Here is a 19,152-nt window from a genome sequence, read left to right as displayed (position 1 = left end):
TATTCAATCTCATCAACCCCAGGCACATCCTTCCCAGTTGCTGCATTTTGCACCCAAACATATTCACTCCCCGTACTACATTCACATTACTTCCCCTCCCCCAAAACAACCTCTGAGAATTTCCTGGTTCCATGCACACCCACTCCCCAAATTTTCTTCCCATTACCACTCCCACCAATTGGCACCCCAACACCATTTCTTTCACCTTCTGCGACATTCCGCACACCCTCCCTTCTCATATCATGTTCTTCCAATGAAACATCAGCACCAACATCCCCTGCCACATCATTTACATCCACATTCCCACCAATCACCATATCATTCAGCATTTCACTCCCTCAGCACACCCAGTCATCCTTTCACTCCCATTCACGCCAGCATTCCCACCTCAGAAGCCTCATTCACCACAACAACCATCAGGCAAATTCACTCCATTTTGGTTTCAAGGTGAAAGAGTTGCAGATAATTGCACAACTGATCAGCAGTAAAGGTCTCAGAAACAAAACCTTGGAAAGAAAATTTTTTGCAGACAAAAAGGGGTTTGCTCTTCCCCACATTATTCTCTACAATCTCCTTCGACGGCTCAATCACATCAAGCACTTTATTTAAACTGTCCTCAATGTCCTCCAGCTCTTTAGTGAGAAAAGTCATTCTTTTAGTGTCCCTGATCCTCTCATTCGCTTGTAGAGTCCAGCAGCCAAGCTTTAAATGCTGCCATTGCAAATATTCCTTTTCTCCTCCAAAATCTTTAAGTCTCTCAGTCCTTTAACCACCTTCCCCAACTTGCAGTGCAACAGTAATGGCTTCTGAATTTTATCAGAGCACAAATCACATGGCTGAAGGCATCTGAGAAACTAACAACACGTCTAGCTCTATGACCATTTACAAAATTAAATATAAAAATTGTTGTTTTTTTAACATATTCAATGCAGAATTCTGCTGGACAAGAGCTATTAATTGATGTATTTTGTAAAAAAAAAAAAAAAAATTGCTTTCCCATGACAGAATGCCTTTAAGGAATATAAATTTAGGTGCACTGCTGCCACTGGTCTAAGGTTTGTCTTCATCTCCAATTCGTTTTTACCAAAGATTTGATTTACCAGACAGATGAGCAAACTCAAAAAACTTAGCCAGATATAGCCAGTGCCTTTAATTTGTCTCTAAATCAAAGCATCAAGTACATTGTTCAAAAAGATGAGAATGCCCAATTAAGAACTGTTGCTGTACTTTTAATTTGATTATGTAATAATAATAATAATAATAATAATAACAATAATAATAATAATAAGTTATGCATAAAGCTTTCATAACAGTAAGATAACATTTAGATTGTGATATTTCTTCTGAGAATACTGTCTTATACACAGTAAGCTACTTGTTTGGACACTGACCACACATTATGAGACTAACTCCAAATGCCAACAATGCTCTATAACTGTACACATTCAGCAACCATTTTTAATCTTTTATTAACTAAAAAAAATCAGCTCTTCTCCAGCCACAACTCATTTCTCAGTAAACTGTAATGGCTAAACCAAGGTGGCTCAGGGGCCATGAGACAGGAGGAGCCTGGTATGAGCCCAGGAACCCTCCTGCTCATATCTTATGGTCCCAGTTCCCAACACCCCCATCCACAAACTGATGGTTCTAATAGGCCTAGGGGGTGTGGTTGGCAGGGACTGGCAGGTTCCAAGTTACACCACTGCTGGTTCAAAGGTCTATTATCCAATTGTCTTCTGCAATATTGTGTAATTGTTATCAAAATCATTTATAACCCTATTAATAAATATTAAGTAAAAGCTATTGCTCATGTTGCCTGTCTGGGACCCCAAGCTTGAATGAGCTGGAAAGATGTTTCCCATATACAATCTGATAATTAAATATTACTAAATCTATATTTTGGTGGCAAGATATTTAGAAAAAAGTGACTCAAACTAAACTAATTAAGTAATCTCTGAACCCTTGCTTCCTGTTTAAATTGGTGTCGTATCATGTGTGTACTAGATGAAATTGGAGTCAAAATATATCAACTGCAATTCCACAGTTTTAATATCTGCAAATAAAAAATAGCACATTTAAATTTTGAAAATTGTAAGACAAATCAAGCTGAAAGCTACATTTCTCCAAATTATACAATGAAATAAAACAATGTAGCCCACCTACACAAAAGGGAAAAATGTATCTTATTCTTGCAAGAAGCAAAAAGTTGAGAAAAATAGCTTTATTTTAGAACTGTAGTTGCCAGACTTTCTGTTCAAGCCCATGTTGTAGGTCAAACCTTTTTTTCAGGTTTAATTTACACATATATGAAAAGTGCTATATAGTTCCAACAATATATACACCCAAAAATCGTTGAACTTTATGCTAAGCTTTTAAGAGTATTTAAAGGATCAAACAGATATACTCCTTTGGACTGGGCCCCCTGCCCCAGATTCCCATCAAGGCAGGCTCCCACAGTATGGAAACCACTCTTTTAGAACTAAAGAAATGCTCACAAAACTATATATTTTAAATGTGCTGCAAGAAATTATTATGGCAGATGCAATAACATTTTAACTAGAAGAGCCATAGAAGGAATGTTAGGAGGATTTGCAAGATGCATGTTTGACACAAAGCCATTTTATGCTTCAAAAGAAAACAGCACTTATTGATCCACAGCTGCAACTCTTCTTCGTCTTCTATGGAATGCTTTCAAATTCCATTTTGTGGGTTCCAGCATGAATGGGCCATTGTAAACAAACAACACAGTCATTTTTTCTGCATAGGTAAGATTCTGGAGCAGCTAAGGAGGAAAAGAAATTTCAGGAAGATGAGTGTCATTCTATGTCCAAGTACTACATTTAAAAATGACAAACACAAGAAGTGGTCTTCAAGCTTTTTCAAAACTAAAAAATATCAAGACAAGAATGCAAAAATTTGTATAAAATTATATGTTGGCAAAAAAAACAAAAAAACAAAAAAACAAGATGTTACTTTTAACTTTCATCAAAACAATACAAACATAGTTGCTCCAAGAAACATGACCACATTTAACTAGATGCAACTGGCTGAAGTAGTTATATTCACCTACTCCAATGATCATACAACAGTCTGCTTCCTGAATAACTTATCATAAAGATAACTCAGCTCTTATTTGGGACAATTCAATATCTACATTTAATCAGGGGCATAATTATGGATATCCAGCCTCTGTCACATCTATATACAATATGTATGGGATGCCATACCCCCGTTTGTAAATATAAGTAGAGTTTCATGACCATATGAAGGCTTGAGGCTGCAGGACAAATTTTATACAGGTCACATAAGTACAAGGTTACGTCTAATTTACTCATGGTTAACAAATTGTACATTAGAACACTGAAACAAAAGTTTTAGTGAGTCATATGACACAAATAACATCACTTATCACCATTTAAAAGGAAATAATGAGCCTTTATTCCAAAATCACTTTAATTGAAAAATGAAGATAATTTAGGGAAAGAATGTCTATATTCGATGCCTGATACGAGAACTAAACCATGCAAGATTACTAAAAGTAGGTGGGGTTTTTTGTTTGTATCACTATATTAAATATATATTAATGTTTGCATATGAACATTTGTTTATTGCCCATTTTAAAACTATTACATTCAATACAATATTTTGTATGTCAAACTAACAAAAAAAAAAAGTAAATTAATTAGTACTGACATGAACATTACTATTCCCAGAACAAGAACAAGCTATGTTTAACTTCATGTATTTGTGAGTCTGTTTTAGAAAGGCAATTAGAAATTATAATTCGAAAATATGCATAAATTATTACCTTTGGTGTAATGAAGAAATACTGAGAAGTGTTTTCTTTGCAAGCTGTCTTAACAACCATTTCAAAAACTCGTCTTTCATTTACTGGGTCCATTCCCTTGGCAAAAGAAAGCAAAAAAACCCTAAATAGTTAGTAAACATAGTTTTTAAGGAACCCACAGCTACTAATTCCATCTCTCCAAACCATGTATGAAAACAACACAATGCCTTCTAGTTAGGCATCTGCTTGGCTCAAGAGCCAAATGTTTTTGTATGCTAGGCTTAAATTGGCATGGTAAATTAATATTAAATGCCATCATTTATGTAAAAATGTTGACTCCTTCATACCTGATTTATTTCATCTACAACCCTGAAAGGGCATCTGTTAAGCTCCTGAAGAGCCATAAGATAAAGCATTGTAGAAACACTACGTTCTCCTCCACTCTGATGATGTGGAGTCAGTTCATGCAGCTGTGTGCTACTTCGGAACTTCACACGAATTCGGATTCCATACTTATCGTACTCTTCCTGTTGAGTACAATGGAAGAAAACAGAGTTAAATATATCAATATATTAGAATCATTCTAAAGAATTGCCCCCTACATTTCTATATGTACAGTTGTTCAGAATAATAGCAGTATGTTTCAAAAAGTGAATAAAGCTCAAAATCCTTATAAAACAGATATGGGACCGGTTATCCAGAATGCTCGGGACCTGGGTTTTTCCAGATAATGGCACTTTTCTTAATTTGGATCTTCACACCTTAACTCTACTAGAAAATCATGTAAACATTAAATAAACCCAATAGGCTGGTTTTGCTTCCAATAAGGTTTAACTATATCTTCGTTTGGATCAAGTACAATGTACTGTTTTATTATTACAGAGAGAAAGGAAATATTTATATTTGGATACAATAGAGTCTATGGGAAACAGCCTTTACATAATTCGGAGCTTTCTGGATAGCAGGTTACCAGATAATGGATTCCATACCTGTAGCTTTTATTTCAATACACACAAATGCATTGGGAACACTGCACATTCTAATCCAAATCAAAACATTATGAAAAGTCTATCACATTTTTATTATTCCTTTACAGAAAGTGAAGAAAATGGAATATTAGACTGTTCCAAAAAATAGCAGTGTCTGCATTCTTCTTTACAAACAAACATTCACTGTCTAAACTGAATTTTTTTTTCAAGATGTTGCTTTCCTTTGAATCACTGAACTATTTAATACTTAGTTGTATAACCAGTGTTTCTGCACATCTGTGTTACATGGAGTCGACCACTGACGAACACTGCCTAAAGTTGCATGCTGGTCCTCGAAAATCTACAAATCCTTCACATTTAATAAACTACCATTTATTGCATAAATGTATTACTTGCACTGTAACTTACATGCATGCCAATTCTACTAAAAAGTGTAACCTTGCCTTTAGCAACAATGTTTTAATGCCATTCTGCTTCCAGTTCTCTAATTTAGTCAAATCTTTTTGCAAATCGTAAAACATTCAATTTACCATCACTCTATCCTGCAGCCAGTTCTCAGTCCAAGTAATACGTATATTAAGTAGTTGTCTGATGAAAAGGTTTTTCTGATTACTTGCTAATTTATTTTTTAATTTAGCAGATATTAGTCATTCAGCCTGTGTGTAATTCAACTGTGTCAATACCATAATGCAAAACATACTTTTATTCACAGAAAGCATACCTCTTTTTCTGTGTGGAGATCCACCTCACCAACACATTGCATTGAACTAAAGAAACTGCTGAATTGGTCATTAATTTTTTCTATTAGTTGTTTTAAAGGGTTGAGCCACTTTTCCTTCACCTTAAAATAGAAATGTTTAGCATAAATGTGATAAACAAAAGAGATCTTCAAATGAAATTAAAGCACATACATCAACATATAAAACATGAGTCCTAGATGCCAACAAAATGTTTTCTTTGTGAGAAAATGTTCACAGGTGGTAAAACCTATATCTTATAATTGAGATCCGGACTAAGATTGGTTCCCCTTGTTCTCTGTTGACAGACCCTTAATACACAGAGTAATTTACTATCCTGTGCTTGAATGGCTGCCCCATGGTTACATGAACTATAGTTGTGTTTCTAAAGCAAAACACCATTTTTACCAATGCATGACAATAGTACATTATATTGTCCTTTATTTAAACCAATACTTTTGGTGTTACTGTTCCTTTAATGTATGTTTTTCCTATAAGATTCTGTGGTCATGAAGAATTAATAAAAATGTAATATAAATAAAATGAAACCAATACCTTCTTGGCGGTGCTCCCTTTGGCATACAAGGTGTATTAAAACTAACTCCCTTAAAATGGAAGATTGACTTAAAGATGCATGAAGAGAAACAGGATTTGAGTTGAACTCACAGAAAGCTCTAATATATCTTTTAGCCAAATGGACCCCCCCCCCCCAACGATTAGACCAAACGCTCCATCAAAATATGACTGGAAATGTTTTTAGTACACTATGGTGTATATCACATGCTGATCAAAATTACAAAAACCCTAATCTGGCCCCAAATTACAGAAAATACCCTCATCGGGCACCATATATTCTAGATACTAGATAGTAGAAAAACAGAAGTAGAAAACAACTGCTGTGCTTTATACTACCAACTGCTCTAAATTATCGTTTTGCTGATTCACAGACAAACAATAAGAATGTAAACTTAGCTGTACCTGTGAAATGTTCTTCCTGTAATCCTCCAGCTCGAGTTTTTTTCTGTTAAGTTCCTCAGTCACTTCTTGGATTTCTTTTGTTCGTTTGTTGTAATCATCTACAACCTAAAATAATACAGCATTATTGTGTCATAATTCATTTTCCACTATGCACAATGATTTGTCTTTTAGCAGGAAATATTTCAGAAGCTAAATAAAATTTAAAAAGAACAGTATTTTTTTTGTGAAAGAACAGTATGTTCTGTTCTTTCTTAAAGGCTCTACTTAAAATTCTAATAGATTCAAATTCTGGCATTTCAAGCATATTGTTCCTGCTGTCTTGCTTATTATTACCAAGAGCTCTAAAACAGCGTAGGAGGGTAAGTACTGTGAGAAAAAAAAAACCAGAAGCAACTTACTGAAGCAGTTAAGCCTGTGAAGCATGATGCTCTAGATCTTTCTTCATTTAGCATAGCATCTATCTCGTCCAATGACTCGGGGAGCGATTGGAAGGCCTAAAAATAAAGAAACATCTCTGGGTAAGTATGAATTAAATATATTAAATGAAAAATAAACAAGGGTAACTTAAGTGTTATCTGTGAAGAGAGCAATGGATGTGTGATCACAAAGATAATGCATAAGAAGAACATGTACAGTAAGAGGGGAAACCCAATACCAGGGATTATGATAACTTGAGCTAACTAATAGTTAATTGTAGAAGGCGAGCAATTGAACAGAAGCACCCAACTGAGCACCCTGAATGCATACAAAAACAGAAATTATGCCTGTGTGACAGACTTGTAGGGATTTCCTCTTTTTTAGAGAAGCAACTTGAAGCAAATAATCAAGGAAATCTAGCAACTGGACAGGAAATAAAACAGCAGCAGTTGTGTCAGAATGATAAAACCACCGGGAATGCATGCATTTAGAATTTTCTTTACTGAAGGAGTCAGTATGATCCACAATTATACTCATGAAGACAGGGATATGAACAAACATTAAAGTGAAAGCATACCTTTTTTTTCAACAATGGTTCAATGGATAGGGCTCGTGCTGAACATAATTTTGTCTATTTTAAAATGAAATTTAAAGCTACATTCTACTTCTTGTTCCCGAATAGCAAAGTGAAACAAACCAGCAATCCACTGAGAAGCACATATATAAATAAACCCCTTCCTTCTCCAAGCTACAGCTTGTTATATTTTTAGATACGGTAACTAATTATACAGAGGCTTCTCAGTGGACACTGCTGATTTGTTTGACTTTGCTTTTTGGAATCAGGAAGTAAAATGTTGTTTTAGTTTCATTTTCAAATGTTGTCCTGTTTAGAGCAAGAAAAAAAAAAAAAAAAATATTTCTTAGTTAAAGGAACAGGCAAAAAGGATGTTACGCAAAAACCATATTCATTGAACCAATATTGAAAAAAAGGTATATTGTCCCTTTAAAAAAAACAAGCGTTTAATATTTACGGATGATTTATGCCTTTTTAAAGATCTGTAATTTAACTTTCAAAAACTACAATAATGCATTTGTGCAACTTACATTGTATACAAGTTAAGAGTCCTCTAAAGTATTTTTATTTAGTATGTATATCTTTTTGCCCAACAAGTTATGGTAAATAAATGGCCCCTACATAAAGAAGATATTCAGTGACACATAATGATCACAATGTTTTGCAAATTATTTTTAGGACTTTGACTTTTTTTTCAGTTATGGCTACTTAATTAGTTTTAAGGTAGTACAGAAAGTGGGTGCACCATGCAGTCAGTACAAGTATCATATTTGAAGGATCAAGCACAGGCATGGAGGAAACAGTACATTTATTTGGGCCCTTTATTTTTTCTTTGTTTGGTATCCCAAACCCAGAACAATCCCCAAAATCCCGGTCGCGGCTCAGTTGTCTGCCTAGAACAAACACCTTTTGCATCAGGAGGAGCCCTCCGCTAATCGGGTGCCACCAGGTCTTAGCTTGAGAGGACCAGGGAGAGAGCTCTGGGCAGGCAAGGGAACCACACGTGGTACAAGAATGGAAACAAGTAGCGTAGTCCGAGACACGGGCCGGGTCAACCACCAAACGGTCAGAACGGTACAGTATCAGGACACTGGAGCATAGGTCGTGACAGGCAGCAAACAAGACTTGCTCAGAATCAGGCAGGGTCAAGAACTCAGAAATCGCACCCAGGAACTACAAATAGACCTTTACATTGGGCAACAAACTGTAAGCAAAGAGTCCTTTAAATATTCAAACTTCCCACCAACTGACGACGTCATGTTCGGCACCGCATAAAGCCGAATAGAGCAAAGCAGCGCGAACAGGCCAACCTCATTTTCTGCTTGATAATTTGCAACAACCCCTAAACTTAGTTCCTCAACTGCTGCTCAGAACCCACTGAGCATGTGAGTGTCGCAGACAATTTGTTTGGAGTGCTCAACCATTGCTGCTAGAGCTGAAACTTTAGCTATTTTATTTTTATAGATTTTTATTCACAGTTTTATTAGTGGGCGGTGGGGATTTATAAAGAAGAAAAGGTAGGTAGATTGGGAAAATGAGGAAAGCAACTTTTTTCTACCCCCATACAGTGTTCACTCTCATCTGAAATCTGGTTGCAGATTAGAAGAGCTTCTACTAGGCACAGAGTACACAAGAGAATGTCCAAGGGGGCATTTTCATCAGTAATCAATCTACCTAGCGGAGGAGTGCAATGCTGAATAAAAAAAACAAAAAAAAGTTTTTAAATTCTGTGCTTGAATGAGGTTGTGCATTTCCCTGTAGGCATATACACGTGCTTTCATTATCTCAAAAAAGTAGCAGAAACAAATATCTTAAATAGCCTAGATTCCAGAAGACTACAATTAGTGTAAAAATAATATCACATGATTGGGTAATTTGACACCTTAGTATGTCTATGAATTAATCTGTGTACATTTAAGAAATTTGCTTACATTAAAATACATGTTGCCTACAGTAAGGGAAACTGCTTTTCCTCTATATTCTGAAATTGTCATCCAGAGATGCAGTACAACACAAGGTAGAATTATATAAACTGCCAGGATATATAAAATGTGTGTTGTCTTTAATACTAGCAGTCATTTCAGAAAATAGAAGTGAATTTTGCTGAAATTAAGAAATAAGGGAGCTTAATTTAATTTAAATGCAGACAAAACATTCAAACATCTTAAAGGGGACCTGTCACCCAGACATTAAAAGCTGTATAATAAATAAATAATTTTTAGATTAAACATGAAATCCATTTTTTTTTTTTTAAATTAAAGCATTCATAGCTGTTGTAAACTCATAAAAATCTCAGCTGTCAATCAAATATTGTCTGCCCCTCCGTGGGACAAGCAATTACTTTCACTTTCCATTCAGCACTTTCTAGATGTCACTGCTCTCCTCACATTCCCCTGTTCTCTTCACCATTTAATTGTGTAACCAGTGCATGGGGATGGACATCAGGTCCCCCATTCTGGTGCACAAATAAGATTCTGAGATGATACAAGGCTTGTCTTAATAACAGTGTCCACAAAATGGTTCCTGCCTACTTGCTGTAATTATGAGTTTCCAGACTGATGGAAACAAGATTCAAATAATTTATATAAAGTAATTAAATGTAATTTTGTTTGACTAAGATAAAGGATTTGGAATATTTTTTTTTGGGTGACGGGTCCCCTTTAAAGGAAACCTATACCTCCAGAATGAATACATGCGATATAAATGATCATATTAAATGACCTATTACAGAATCTTACCAAACTGGAATATAGATATCAGTAAATATTGTCCTTTTACATCTCTTACCTTGAGCCACCTTTTTTATGATGTTCCCTCAGAGATCACTTGACCAAAAATAAAGCAGCAAAAGACAAAATACATGGTCCCCGGTGGCAGTCCTTAGTATTTAAAATGCCAGTTTTCTATTTACACTTACCCAATGGCACATATTGCTAAGAAAGTATATTATTATGAAGATGGTTTATTTAGATGAAGCAGTTACATGGGGTGCTTTTTGCAACAATATTTTTTTTTAGTGACCGACATAGGTGGTATAGTTTTCCTTTAATATTTTTGCTCTATATTTTGTGGAAACAACCCAGAAATACCTGACTGTCATTATTCACAATTCGATCAAGAATGTCTAATAAATGTGAGTACTCCAATCTGGAAGTCTGCAGAAAAAAAGGATTTAAGTTTAAAAGTTGGGAAAGATGTATTACATTAATACTCTTCAAAAATAAATGCAAAGTATAAATACAAAGGATGGAATTACTATTCTTTTCATAATAGTTGTGCTGAACCTGAATCAGAGCATTCACATAAGCCACCATGGAATGTACAGATGTTCATGCGGAGGTTGTGTACTGCTTATGTGCTCATATCAGAAGAAGGAAGAACCCTAACAGTTTATGGGGGCTGTCCAAGTGCTTTATGAAATGAGGCAAATTATAAAGCTTGTCCTTCAAGAAAAAGGACTATGGGGAACAAAATGCAATTCCTTCACCCATAAATGACACCACATGGATCATAATTGTTTGCTTCTGAATCTGTGCTGCATGCTAAGAATCAATTGCAAATTCCCTGAACAGTTATGCCCCATGTGGCTCCCATTAAAGTCGCTGACTAACTCAAGAGTTAGAGAGCTGAAAAGCAGGAAGTAGTGTTCCAGGCACTCCAGCCTTTATAGATTACATTTTTGCCTAAGTAACTATATTAGAAACATGTTTTTATTTTGCACACATTATAATCGCTTTCCCCAGAAGAAGCAATTATGCACTGCTTATTCATCCATAACACAAATTTGGCCTTTGCAATGTGGCTTAGAACAGTGTCCAAAGATTCTCACCTTACAACCCCACTTCAGTCTGAAACCATGAGTGGTCCTGGGTTGCACCCTCTATTCCAGTAATCCCCAAACAGTGGCTTACAAGCAAAATGTTGCTCAGCAACCCCTTCCCTTGGCTGTTGCTCCCAATGTCATAAAAGCAGCTGCTTTTTTTCAATTCTTGGCTTGGAGGCAAGTTGTGCTTGCATAGAACCCAGGTCTAACACCAAACAGAGTCTCTTTTCAACTGCTAGTCCACATAGGGGCTACCAAATAGCCATCAAAGCCCTTATTTGGCACCTCCAGGAACTTTTTTCATACCTGTGTTGCTCCCCAACTCCTTTTACAATCAAATGGGGCTCACACGTTTAAAAAGAAAAAAAAAGTTGGGGGTATCCCTGCTCTATTCTATAAAAAAGCAGGATGAGATATAAAAGTCTTGGATGCACTAGCATAAGCATCTATGTGGACAATTGTCTACATGGAAATTGCCAAGTTTCATTTCAACCAATTACACTTGCTTTTATACTTCACTCATCTTTAAATGGTCTATCTGCAGTATTTAATCACAATGCTGCCCACAGTATATAGAAGGCACAGCCACAGTTCGGATAATATGAGAATAAATATGTTAAAAAAAAAAGCAAACACTAGATTACCAAAATGGAGACACTGCCCTCAGGAGTAAATGTATTTCATTTGTAGATCCACATGAAATATCTTTTCAGGATTTGCAACCCACATGAGCACAATACAATATAAATCATAAAGTCCACTGTAAGTATTAACATCATACTATATTCCAGAATGCACTTATAGACAGGGTTTTTTTTCCCCAAAGACCTTAATGAATTTATCTCAATATTAGAGACCAATTAATCAAACAATATCCAATTAATTAAATACAACTGTAATTCAACTCAGCTTGAATGCGATTCCTGGCCCTTACCAACTGCTGTTGGATCGGAGCAGGAGTTTACATTCAATCTTTAATTCTAAGATGATGAAATGTAGTTCAGCCATGGCCCTATATCAATAGTTCCTTATTACACAAAAAATCTAGACCATGCTATAGATGCAGAAACATATTGAAAAAGAACAGGAGAAATAACTTACAAATAACCTATTTACAGTGGAATAGAGTGGAATAATTAAGACAGGCTGCTAAAAAAAAAAAACCCTTACGTATTTGAACAGTTAACAGCCATTTGTGTATATTAACAAAGCACTTTAACAAAAAGTTGACCTGTGCCAGACGCTAAATGACTGCACTACATTGTCATTACAATCACACTCGCCCACTATCCCTGTCATGTCACTGAAGGGAGATGGGCACATGCAAATAAAGAAATAATCCTTGGCCAACAAAAGTAGGAGGAATCCGAGCTTTGTGTCGTTGCCATGGGACCATGGACATAAGTTTTACCCACAACTCACTGCAAGTGTTGAAAAGGCCTGCATACACTGGTTTTGTACCACCCTACATAACACTAATTTATATGTAACCTTGTTATAAATACTTACAGTCTGAAAATCTTGAGGCACAGCTTGATTTGGTCCTAGGTTACAAGCCTGCCTTGCTTTTCTCAAGAGTCCTTTACAGTTTTCAAGTAAATGAAGCTTCTTGGCCTCAATACCGTCATATTGGTTCTGGATAAAGTAGTTGGGGAGAAAAAGATAAAAAAAATAATTATATGAAATATAGTTAACTGTATAGTATAAAACTCTCCCAGCTATTAACAAGCTTTTGGGCTATTGTATATTAATTAGTGTAGTCAGCACAAGAACTTGGCTTATACCACTTCACACAGGTGAACCACAGCACAATTTTTTATTATTACATTTTGTTATGATTCACCATAAGTCCGGTATGCCGCATTATCCTGTTGACACGACTATTTGATTAAGTTAATTGAACAGCAGCCAGGCATATTTATACAGACCAAACCAGAGTGCCTACATGGAATATAATCCAAATGAAATTGTACATTTGCTTGGTATTGCAGGAACAGGTATGCATGTATTTGCATAAATGTAGTCATTCATCAAAAGAGAGATTTATTTTGTCAAATGTTTCGGTTCCACACAGTACCTTTCATCATTTCCACCTCCAGAATACTCTCATATAGATTAGTAACTACAGATCAAATTCACCCAAAGTTTTCTTCCCTGAACAGATTTGATTAAAACAAATAACTACAAAGAAACTGACCTTTAATTCCCTTAACTGTGATGTGGCACTCTTGTAATCAGACTCAATTTTGTTCTTCTCAGATGATATAGCAGTGCTTTGGAGGGCCAACTCCACTTTTTCTATACTTAGTGATGTACATTTCTAGGGAATGAAGAAAAACTTAAGAATGCATGCTTGCCAATATCAGACATGAGTTAAGCATAAGATTGGCTTAAAAAGGTCAAAAGTTTAGAAATGCATTGTGGGTGATCATTAGTAATTAATTCATATTCACAGAGCATAGTTTTATAGAAATTACAGTAGCTTACATTTATTAGTAATTAAATCTTCGATACAAGAGTTTTCTTATAAACAAATTAAAACAAGCAGGAATAACATAGTCCAAATGATGTTTCATTTATTTGGCTTAAAATATGTAGTGCAATTGTTAGCACTGCTTCCTTGTAGTACTGGGGTTCTACGTTCGATTCCAGCAAGGACACTACCTGCAAGCAGTTTTTTAGTTCTCCTTGTGCTTTTGGGTTACCTAAAAAAAAAATCTAAAGGCAAGTAAATTGCTTTCTGAAAACATTGACCACAGTGTGTGTACAAATGCAGCAGGAACCTCCACTAAGGCAGGGACTGATGTAAAATCTCTGTAAAGCTCTGTTCAATATGAATAAATAATAACTGAGAAATATATCTGCCCATTCTGGTCTATACACTGCCTTTTTTATACAACCGTGCATGAACGGATTACCTTCATTAACTCCAGAAGATCTTTTACAAGCTTTGCTTTCTGTACATTGAGATTTTTTATCCTGTTATTAGCTTGTTGTTGAACTTCCTCTAAATTTAAGTTATCTTGTTCCAATCGATTCAAGCTGTAGAAAAATAGAGTAAAAAATCCTTAGATACTTTAGAACACATCAGAACCAGTACATACATAATGTGGGAAAAATCTCTTTGTACATGTCTAATGAAAATACTAAGACATTAATAATTCTTATGGTCAATGAAGCAGTTAATAGCTTTTAGTCTATCTTAAGATGATACAGTCTCAACCTGGCTGGCCACAACCTACCATGAATTTCACACTGTTCTACAACTACTTAACACATATCTGCACCATGTTACCTAGGAGATTTTAATGGGTTCATGTGGTCCCATCCTGATAAGCCCCAGGGGCAAACAATCGGATCAGTACAATTCTGCCCAGTAAGTAGGAAGCCAAATTGGCCAAAGATTCGCTCCTTTGGCCACCTCTTGCTGGCTTTACTACTAAGTTCCATTATTAACAACATCTTAACAAAAAAAATCCCCTGTATTAAGCACAATCCAGGACTGGCCACCATAGTACTGAAACAAAGAAAGCTCAATGTAAAGACAGCTACAAATTTGTATTATTTTGGGGGATAAACCTTAAACACAGAATAAATACTTTTACACCTGATCCACAAAGATATAGTATATTAGGGTACCTGTCATATTTTGTAGAAATTTTTTGTTCCAGTTGTCTTTTTTTGGTTTTCATTTCCAAAATTGTTTTCTTCCTCAATCTCAATTCATTATCTCTTCGGTCCAAAGACCTTTGTCTCTCAGCCAACTGCTCCATTGAAGTTTCTATAGTGGAACATTTTCTTTCAATCTCCTATTTACAAAAATAAAAGATTTAAAAAGCTGAACATTTTGACCGCAGAACTATGCCACTGTTGAGAGGAAAACCGTGTGTGGTATTTTACAAATTTTATATGGTGTGTACAGTTACATTTAAAATAAAGTCTAAAGATGGCTATTATTGAAATTATACAGATTATACAAATGGTTCTAAAGTAATAGCCGCGTTTAAATCTTAAAAAATACTCTGGGTTGTGTTTTCAGAGTGTAGATATTCAAACAAACAATAGTGCATCAGTAGGAGGTTGTGTGGGTAATAGAAGCTGGTTGGACTCTTACTACAAATCAGTACATTCAGTATAAAATACTATGCATAGGTACGGAATGGCCCTGCAGACTGAAAGAGGTAGACAACTGGATCTCAGAGATAGCCTCTGGAATCCAGAAAGTTTTTAAAGAATTCATAAAAATACCCCATGATCAACAAGAAAAAGGCGATCACAAGAGAGAGAGGACAGTTAAAGAGCTAATGAGCACTAATCAGCACACACACAAAATAAAACAAAAAACTAGTAGATACAATTGTCTTACCTTTAGCTGATCTACCACCTGCTGCCTTTCTTCTGCATCAACGGTGACAGTTAAGAACTGAGCCCCTTTTAAGGACACATTACTTGAAATAAGTTTCTGGCTATAAACAGATTTTTTTGTGACATACTTTTCCTCTGCTGTGTACATTTGTCGAAGGTCAGTTTCTTTAATTACCTAACAAAAAGATGTATATAATTAGTACATTGGGAAATATCACAGCCACTTAAACATTTACATCTTAATACAAAAAAAAGCTGGTTCTAGCAAGTCCCAGGAGGAACTTTGGTAGCAGGCTCTATTTGAGTAAGTTATTTATTCAAATCCAAGAGTGACTTACTCATTGTAGGCAAGAATAATTTATCCCTAGATGATCATATGGAAAAGGAGTACATGTGAATCCTTCAGTTTCTTCTATCAGATACTGTATGACAATTCTACATTTTGACAGTTTTGATCTGTAAATTTCTTGCAAGTGGAGATGTATGCCTTTTTATTTTTCCAAACTACAGAAAACATGACCATTTAAATTTTACACCATGAAGTCTATTTTATAGAAATATTTTGTATTTTTTTTGTTTATTATGTAATATTTTTGTCTTTTATTGGAGAGGGTTTTTCCGTTGTTGGTTACATGAAAAGTAAAGCCAAGCACCCAACAATACGTCAGCCATGTTGCTAGGAACGCAAATGAATTTTGGCTGTAGTACCCACTGCTGAGCCTTACTGGCTTGGTTTTCATTAAAAGATAGTCCCTCAGCAACTACACTTAGCAAAGTTTTAGTCAGGAGTAACAGTGCACATTAGTTCCACACACAAAAAGCAATGAAGCAAAAGAACCAAACTTACCCACTCAAAATCACCCCCCCCCATCTCTAAATGTTAGCTACTTTTTAACAAAGCAGTATTAGGAAATAATGACAGTGTAAAAAGCTATAATAGAGTCCCTTTGTTTCAAAATGATTGAGTTTTTGTCCATAGGTTGAAATATATTTCAGCTTGTCAACAACATCACTAAACACAACTCTAAAGCAAAATAAAAGACAAAACCAGGTCTTGCTGGTTATATCGTATAGTAAATAAACCTTTTAAACATATCTATTTACTTACTTTTTCAATCATAGATCTAGTTTGCTCTGTTCCAACAGGTACCTCATGCACTTTATACTGGTAGCATAAGTAATTCATCACTGGATAAGGAGCATCAAATAATTCCCTAAGGTAAGAAAAAAATCCATACTGCCTGTGGACGATACCAAATGAAGGATTAAAAAATTGCACATCAAGGGGGTAGATGTAATATGTATTATTGCCTACAGTTATAGAGACTTTGCATGACCCACTGTAAGGGTAGGGCTACACGGTCGTTTTCGTTGCAATCCGATGCGCTGCATCAAAACGCCAGCAACGGAAATAAGTTAAGAGATAGAAATGACAGACGAAGTCGCAGCGTTGATCAGACGCGAGACGACTGTCGGATGCAGACGCAGCTTTCAGCGTCTGCCAGTCGTGTCAATAGTGCTACTTCATCCGACAATGCATTCACGTACCCTATTTCCATAGCAGCACGTTGGATCGCGCCGAAAAGGTCAGTGTAGTCCTACCCTAAGTAAGGAAGTTTTACCCTACAGTTCCACAGAAATGTTGTCTGTATAGGCAATAGGTTCCCTTGCTTTTTTCAGCCATTGTACTGGTTTTCTAACTTTGAAGCTCTGACAAGTTATTTGAACACTATTTACATTTGTATTTGACACACAGAGTTAACAGTAAAAAGCTTTTAATAACTTGTACTACACAGTAACTAGTGATGTGCATGTCAGGAAAAAAACTCAACCCACACCCCACCCTAACCCACAAAACCTGCAGCTGACCCTAACCAGCAAAATGTTGCCATTGTAGGACCCACACCGGCACATACTTGCATCTTCCTCTACTTCTGTGTTCATCTCTGATTAGAGTGTACTTCTCCAGTCTGCCCTGCACCCAACCCTAACCCGCAAAAGTTGGTCAAATATTAACCCAAACCCCCGGGTCACTGCAGGTTTCGAGTCAACCTGCACATCACGAACAGTAACATCAACTCACTTAAGATCAGTGATAGGTCTTTTAGGCCTTTGCTCTGCATATGGTTCTTGGGGCGCACATACAGTGTTTACTCTCAGATTTTGCTTATCACGCACCTAAAAGCAAACATAATAAGTATCTAATTAACTAGCAAACAAAATTAAAGAAAAACCTGAAAAACCGTTTGTAAAGGGAATTGATTCAAAACAAAACTTTACTAAAGCTTTATAGCATTCCATAGAACTTCAGGGAAATTGCATTGAGGCTTACAGGACAAGGAACACTTTTTGAGACTTCAAGGAATTCTCTCTGAGAATAACATGGAGTATGATTGGAAAAGTTATTAGTATAAAACCAATATGTAATTGTTACCCTGGTTTTGTACCAGTGGAAAATTCAGAGCTGAAGTTATGTCAACTTCACACTGGGAAGTTTAGGATGCTTTAAGTGCTATGTTTATAAGTCGCCCAAATACACAGCCCCAAAGGATTGAACCAGACCATGGGCTACCAAAGATTTAACCTTAAAAGAACTTTTCAGACAACAGTTCACAAAAAAAGTACTATTGGCTAACAATACAGTCTATACATAACTGTTTTGGCATTTTAGCATTGCATAGTTGGCTACTCAGAAACCAGCGCTTAAAGTGCCAAAAGAAGGCACGTGCAAAATTGTCCATAGCTTTCCTGCTTAAATCGGCAATGAAACATAACATGCACAAAACAGCATTGTAGATGAAAAGTAAAGGTTTAAGAAAGGACTCAGAAATGTAAACACATAAAAGATGGGTTAAAGAAGTAAATCTAGGCCACATAGCCAAAGAGGACAATCATAGTGTATGCTTGGAGTTTAATAAGCAGTATTCTTTAAATATTTTGACATTATTAGGTTTCTTACTTCTTTTAGAAACACTTGCATATCTTCTTGGCTTTCAAAAACAAAAGCCTTCATATCATTCATGGGAATATGATTTTCAACATATTTTGCATGGCGTTGGTCTTTCATGTTAATCTGTACAAATGAAAACGTTTCATATTAGGGGGTTCAATGAACAAAGAGTCAGTGGTGTTATTTACAATATACTGGAATAACACTAAACAATTCGCACTAAGCAAAAGGATCAACACATGATCTAAGAGAAGGAGGGCTCAGTGTGTAATTGGAGCATACTGTACCACTTCCAGCAACAGAAAATGGTTTGCAAGAGAGAACGATACGGTTTAAATTAAGGACTTACTTCCAGCATCATTGGTTGGCAAACACGGTTCTTAAATCGATCTTTATTTTCTTTTAACCACACAACAGCATTATAAGTATCAGAATACATTCTCTTCAGTTTTTCTTCTTTGAGATTCATTAAATTGTCAAACTGCTTAATTCTATTAGCCTTTTCTGTGTTAAGAAAACATAAAATGGATGA

The 19,152-nt window shown here is 35.8% G+C and overlaps 1 protein-coding gene across 3 annotated transcripts in view; it reads right to left on the bottom strand.

The window, feature by feature from the left end:
* Positions 1–2,026: 2,026 nt before the first annotated feature.
* The window catches only part of smc5.S (structural maintenance of chromosomes 5 S homeolog), a 36,315-nt gene continuing 19,189 nt past the window's right edge, over positions 2,027–19,152 (bottom strand). The window contains exons 10-25 of one of the 3 annotated variants that reach the window (XM_018234442.2): positions 18,970–19,124; positions 18,630–18,743; positions 17,754–17,848; positions 16,779–16,911; positions 15,672–15,845; positions 14,945–15,114; positions 14,224–14,347; positions 13,503–13,625; positions 12,815–12,940; positions 10,572–10,637; positions 6,890–6,985; positions 6,492–6,596; positions 5,498–5,617; positions 4,135–4,314; positions 3,809–3,904; positions 2,027–2,782 (exon numbers count right to left, since the gene is read on the bottom strand). In XM_018234442.2, coding sequence (XP_018089931.1) covers positions 2,645–2,782; positions 3,809–3,904; positions 4,135–4,314; positions 5,498–5,617; positions 6,492–6,596; positions 6,890–6,985; positions 10,572–10,637; positions 12,815–12,940; positions 13,503–13,625; positions 14,224–14,347; positions 14,945–15,114; positions 15,672–15,845; positions 16,779–16,911; positions 17,754–17,848; positions 18,630–18,743; positions 18,970–19,124 — 2,015 coding nt within the window. In that variant the 3' untranslated portion in view covers positions 2,027–2,644. 3 annotated transcript variants of the gene reach the window in all.

This window comes from Xenopus laevis, chromosome 1S (assembly GCF_017654675.1).
Source record: "Xenopus laevis strain J_2021 chromosome 1S, Xenopus_laevis_v10.1, whole genome shotgun sequence".
Classification (NCBI taxonomy): Eukaryota; Metazoa; Chordata; class Amphibia; order Anura; family Pipidae; genus Xenopus; species Xenopus laevis.
The sequence above is the reverse complement of the archived record's forward strand: the minus strand, read 5'-3'. Positions and strand labels throughout refer to the sequence as shown.